The sequence below is a fragment of the Poeciliopsis prolifica genome, unplaced genomic scaffold (assembly GCF_027474105.1).
Source record: "Poeciliopsis prolifica strain line A6 unplaced genomic scaffold, Auburn_PproV2 SCAFFOLD001, whole genome shotgun sequence".
Lineage (NCBI taxonomy): Eukaryota > Metazoa > Chordata > Actinopteri > Cyprinodontiformes > Poeciliidae > Poeciliopsis > Poeciliopsis prolifica.
Window position 1 is genome coordinate 17,460,559 of NW_026562376.1, and position 6,484 is coordinate 17,467,042.

Genomic DNA, 6,484 nt, shown 5'->3' on the forward strand with positions numbered 1-6,484 from the left:
GCTTTGTTGGTTATCTATACTCAATTATATTGCTCTACCATAAACAGTGAACAATCTGGTTATTAATGCTGAATGTCTGTGGAGTTTAATTTTTTTAACATAGCATGTGACATTTAATTTGTTGTTATTTGTTATCTGGAAATTCTTTATCTTGTTTTTAGGAAATATTAGCCTGTGACCTTTGGTTTAGCTATCAATTTTAACAACTTATTTCAGTTCTTTTTCCTTTTTTCTGGCAAACATTTTTACCTTATGAAAAAATATATATATATATATGTGCAAGCATTACACATCTACAAACTTAATTTGACCTGTTTGGAAAGTTTCTTGACTCTTTCCATTAGCTAGACTGTTTTAGAAAAAGGATTCCCTGCATTCAGATCAGAGCAGCGTCAACATCGCTCACATTATGAAGAAAGAGGCGCTGAAATCAATTAACTGAAAGGATGATTTTAAAACAAACATGTTGACTCTATAAGATGACCTTTGGCTAGATTTTTGACAGCTACAAAATCAAGATTTTGACCTCTGCCCCCGCATCTAAACTCACTGTCACACCAGTAAGAATTTGGGGAACATGGCTATCTGGTTGCAGCTGTATTTTCCTTTTTTAAAGCTATTTTCAGCTTCAGCTTCAGGCTTACAAACGATCTTGCATCTTTTCTTTTTTCTTACACCACCCCGTTCCTACACACAGCAGCTGGGAAAAAAGACCTTCAAGAAAAATGAAATTAGGGACCATCTAATGGAGGACTGCACTGGTCTCGTATAAAGTTCCGTCCTCTTTCGTCTTTCTGTCTCTATTTCAGTCTCCTTTTGGCCCAGCCACATAATGACAGACCTGCTGTGTATTAAAGGACCCTGCCCATGCGTCTTCTCACAGCCGCCTCCCTTTTCTTGGGCCCTTAAAAGCCTCCCAGACCGGGTGGTGGTGGGGGGGACCACTTCCAAACAGAGAGAGAAAGAGACTCGCCATCCTCTAAGTCAACCGTTCGGTCGCAACCAAAGGTCTTCAGCATGGATAATCATTCCTACAACTTTCCATCCGACTGCACCCCACTCACAAACTGCAAGTCAGCCCGCAAGCCGGCGGGTTCCACCGTGGTGAACATGGGCAATGCAGGGAAGAACCCTCCCCGGGACTACCTGCTCTGGTCGCTCTGCAACACCTTTTATGTCAACTTCTGCTGCCTTGGCTTCATGGCACTCATCTACTCCATCAAGGTGAGCTCGGGTCCTTTTTGCTTGAATTCACTTGAAATTTGAACCGTTTCGAAGAGGCGTTCAAATGAGACGAAGCTTAAAATGGCACCCAGAGTAAAAACAAAAAACAAAAAAACAATTCAACACCCAGAACAGTTTGATGTAATGAAGTTAAGTTTAGCTTTGAAAACTTGCACTAAGTGGCTTTGACTTTCGGTCTAAATTACCTTTAACTAATAATAAAAAAAACCCTGACAATTATCAACAGCTGGAGATGAGAGAAAACGCAAAATGGAGAAGATAAGTTCTTGGAAGAAGGCAGTTTGGTAATCGGTGACATTTGATGAGAACAATTCAACATTCCTTCTCCAATTTCTTGTAGTTGGCCATATTAGAAAGACAGTCGGATACGTTAGTAGGCATTATATTCCAAATGCCACACTGGGAAATAGAGCCAGATAAAAATAATCCAGGCCAGCAGACCAGGAGGCCGTCCTCCGTTAGTCAACCTCAAGAACCATTTTGTTTGTGCAAATGTCGACTTGAGACCAATAACCATTTAAAATGTCTATAAATATATTAAGACTCCCAGAGTTGTTGTATTTTGTACTCTTTTGAATCACACTCAATGCAAAAAAAACACATTTAACCGCAAAGCATCTAGAATGTCCTTGTCCAGAAACCTGGAATGCCTTAAGCCACAGGAATAGAGACAGGCAGATGTTTTACCAACAAAAAACCTGTTCTGTACCTGGATTTTTTTTTTTTAAGTTTACTACAGAAGGGTGTGTAAATCACATGTCACTTCACTCCCTCCCCCCCTCTCTGACTGCATATTTTTGAACCCCAGGCTTGTGATTGGCTCAGGACAAGAATTAAAGACAGTATCTCACAAAGTGGGGAGTTAAAAATGGCATAATTGGCATCTTCTTAATGGGCAAGTACTGTAAAGAAATTAGAGAGTCCTGGTGGAGAGGTTCAGTAACACTGCGCTCTGATGAGTCCTTGAGGAGACACAAAGGTCACATGACTCTTTGCTTATTTTTCCCCCCATTTTGTCCAATTATAACTACATACCATATAATTAAGCAACTCAAAGTAGTGCATAATTGTCAACTGGAAGGAAAATGTCAAATTCAAACACTTTTCTTTAGAAATAAAAATCCTAAAAATTCACTTTGGATGTTCATATTCATCTCCCTTTACTCTAAATAACATCTGTTCTGTGAAGGGATCAGAATTTGTTAGAGAACGTTAATGACACACAAGACTGATCAGGCATAGAGTTGTGAAGATGTAAGTTGTAAAATAGTGCCCCAACCTCTTAGGAGCTGTAGAGATCCACAGCTCAGGTGGAAGAATTTAAAGACAAAACAGCTATTGGTTGGGCCATCCATAAATCCATCCATTATGGAGGAAAACCTTAGTAGAAAGAAAAATACAAGAGTGTGAATAACTAGAAAATTACCAAAACATAGCTGTTTGCTGAATCTGGTAGGCGTTAATCGGAGAAACAGCCTTGCTTTGTTCTCTTTAGTTGAATACTCGTTTGTTAACCAGAAGGTCCGGTTTGTTTGGAGAGGTGTGAACGCGCAATCGAATGCTGATACCGACCAAAACAAGCTAACTCTGGTCCACCTCCAGACCCAGGTCTGGGTTCGGCTAAAGTGAACTTCAAATGCATATGTGAACGCCAAGCAGACTGGAGACCGCTCCAAAAGCAGAAAACACTCTATAACAAGAGCATTCTGGGTAAAAACAACAGAAACAAATGCTTCAGTCTAGCGCTAGCAGGAGAAATGGATCACGGTCTTTTGCCAAAGCCAAAATTGTCTTTTTTTAGACAAAAAAAAAAAAAAAAATTAGAACTTTACAAGTTCTAAAATTCGATGCTACCTAATTTTTGTTTACAATTTATGAAGAAGGAAGTTGTGTTCAGTGTCTTCTTCTGAGGTTTTTGTGTCGTTTCTTTCAGTAGTTCTTAGTGCAGCGCCACCACAGGCAAGAAGGTGAACAAGTTTTTCTAGGGTTTTTTTTTCTCTCTCTTTTTACACACTGCAATGTGAAAGTGAATCACTCCAGCTGAAACTGTAACAAATGTTGCATTTTTGGACTCCAATCGCACTGAGTCTGCCAGACTATCAGGTGTGGAACATACCGTTAAGGTCCATGGTGGCTCTTGAGAAGGTGCAGAGATCCAAAGGTCAGGTGGCAGAAAGATTCTCAAGTCAGTTGGAATCTAGATTAAACCTGTTGGGGCAAAAAGTGAACACAGCACAAGACCCTGAACGCATCATCTTCCCCTTGAGACATGGTGGTGGATGCAGCTTGCTGTGGAGATGCTTTTTCTTCAGCACAGACTGAGAAGGTGGGGAGATGGATAAAGATAAACATGTGGCAATCCTGGAAGAAAACATGTAAGAGGCTACAAAAGAGAGGAGACTGGGGAGAAGGCTCACCTTCCCACAGGACAGCCACATAAACATACAGAAAGGGCTGTAATGGAATAGTTCAGATCAGAGGAAATTCAGCCCAAAGTCCACACTGGACTATTATCCAAGCCAAAGACCGTCTACAAGGTCTCAGTCCACGGAGGCTGTACATCACCGTTTTCAGATTTTTAGGTGAAAAATATATTCTGTTCCACTTCACAGAAATGCATAACTTTGTGTTGGTCTGTCATATAAAACCTCAACACATCCCAAACATGTTTGTGGCAAAGTGTGAATTAAAATATATATCTTAAGGAGTATTTGCAGGGCACTAAATCTGATATGTTTGTGTTTTTTTCAGGCCCGGGACCAGAAGACTCTCGGGAACCTGCAGCTGGCTCAGGAGTGCTCAGACAAGGCCAAATGGTACAACATCCTGGCCGCCGGCTGGAACCTGCTGATCCCTCTGCTGGCCATTGTCCTGATCGTCCTCCTGCTTGTCCACCTTGGCTCCTCTCAGGGTTCCTTCGATTTCCTGGGAGAGGATGGTTTCCAAAACTTCCTCAAGCTGTTCAGCTGGTAGATGGAGGAGAAAAAAAATTTCTGATTGGATTCAGAAGACGATGACAGACGTTAGAATTAGTCAGCGTCTAAATGTTTGTTTTCGACTTGTCCTATGCAGATGTGTTAAAACTTCTACTTACAATTCGAGTTAACTGTAACACTGATAACTTATTTTAGCAGTATTAGCGTCTCTCTGCCAAAAATTAGATAAATTCAAAAATGTCAAGGCGGATTTAAGCAGTATTTTTTGAAACAGTGCCATGAATGTGACTTACATCTGAGCTGTTGCTAGTACGAAAAGGAAAAAATGGCAACATAATGTAGAGCATGCAGATGTTTTATGTGTGTGAGCCAAAGGCTGAAATGGCCTCAAAGACAAAATGAAGGAAAGAAAAAAAAACATCACAGGGACAGTTTGCATTTTTTGAAGTAAAGTAATTTAAAATTATTATAAGTACTTGTGGTAAAAGATGTGATATCACAACGAGTTTGGTGAAAAAGCTAGTCACAAAAACAGCATTTTAGCTAGTTTCAACAGGTTAACATCCCATCCACACAAAACAGTTTTTTTTGCTAAAAGAGAAACGTTTTGAACAACTTTTGCTCTATGTTTACACGCAGATGGTGTTTTGGGCATCCTAAACATTTTGTTTTTGTTTGTTTTTTTTACATTTTCCAAAGTAAAAAATTCACTCTTGTGTATTTGGACAACAAAAACACTTTTTAAAAAAAAAAAAATCTCCAACATGCTAGCCTACAATCTAGCCTGACCTATAACCTCAAACGTATCAAATGCAACAATGAAAGATTACATATTCCACAAAAGACTTGCGTTTGTTCTGTTACGGCAGCTTTACGCACATGTCCCACAGTGCATGTTTATCGCCACCTACAGGGGAGGAGGAGTCAAAAATGAGGCTATCCTCTTTTAGGAAGGAAACATTTCTGAAAACGGTCCTGCGTGAACCTAAGTATTTTCGACAACATCTTGTTTTAGGAGAAAAATTGTTTGCGTGTGGTTGAGATCTAAAATGACTAACTGAAAATGTGCATGGATGTGGAACATGGAGCTATGTCAGAAGATATTGTCTACATTTCATACGTTTGTCAATGTCTTCTCAGCTAGACAATGTCCATGTAACTATGTTAAAACTACATCAGAAATCCTTAGAAACCCTAGAAATCCTAAGGTTTTTTTTTAAAAGGCTAATTTATGGCCAGTCACAAAATCCAGCTTCTCTGCTTTATTTTTGGTATTTATTGTATTTATGTGAAGTACAATTTGATCGGTGGTTGGAACTGTCTTTGGTCAGGATAGATTGAGATTGAGAACTGAAATAACAAACAAACGTGGAGCCAAAGTTTACAACGGACAATGAATTCATTTTCATCTTCTAGCATTTCTCACATTATTTTATACATCTCTTTTCATCATTTTATGTTTTTTTTTTGTTGTTGTTTGATGCTTTGAAGGTTTTCTGTTGTATTGCCTTATTGTGTTCAATCTATGAAATAAATCAATCAGACTGTATGTTAGCACAGTACATCACAGAGAGACCAAAAAGAGATTTATTTAAGTTTCCATGTTGAGATTTCCATGCAGCCAATGGGAACAGGTGCCGAGAGGTGTTCCTTCGGCTGGCTCCTGCGGTTCCTTCCGCTGCACCCACATCCAGCTTTAAAGCGATCATTTTGGGTTTCCGTGGCCCGTACTCCGGGGTGGGTCTTGCTCCCAACTGAGTGTTTGGCCCACTAGCATTTTTACACGTACACACAAAACATCCAGTTCTGGGAACCGTGTCGAATGTGCCCTTCGGATGAGAGGCGGAGCTGCCCAGGATGACCGCTACAGAGGGCCGAATGTGGAGGCCCGCAGCGGAACGGGACGCGGTCCAAGTCTGCTGGTTCTGTACTGAGTTTAACGAACGACCACTCAGACTGAGTGGTCCAAGACATTTCAGAAAAGACGGTCTTGGCTCTAGTTGTTGCTTCCTGACTGGTTAGAGACGCTGGACGTGCTTAAGTTAAAGTTTCAGTCCCACAGTTTACTGTTATATTCATTAAACAAAGAAAAACAAATAGAGTCCAAAACTGCAGGTTTCAAATTCAATGACGAACATTTACAGTTTTGAGGTCCAGTTCATGGAAATCCAAAAATTCCACTTTAACTAATGATCTGTATTTGTTCATTTGTCTCTTTAATCCTGCTTATGTGATGCAACACATGTATATGTTAACATGTAACGTTCATGTCTTCCTGAAACATTCCCACTCAGCTGATTTGA

At 40.1% G+C, this 6,484-nt stretch overlaps 1 protein-coding gene across 1 annotated transcript; it reads left to right on the plus strand.

The window, feature by feature from the left end:
• Nucleotides 1–921: 921 nt before the first annotated feature.
• On the plus strand, nt 922–5,743 carry LOC129351892 (interferon-induced transmembrane protein 5-like). Its single transcript, XM_055021041.1, has 2 exons — nt 922–1,224; nt 3,997–5,743. The coding sequence occupies exons 1-2, from the start codon at nt 1,018–1,020 to the stop codon at nt 4,216–4,218; spliced, it is 429 nt and encodes a 142-aa protein (XP_054877016.1). The 5' UTR covers nt 922–1,017; the 3' UTR covers nt 4,219–5,743.
• Nucleotides 5,744–6,484: the final 741 nt, after the last annotated feature.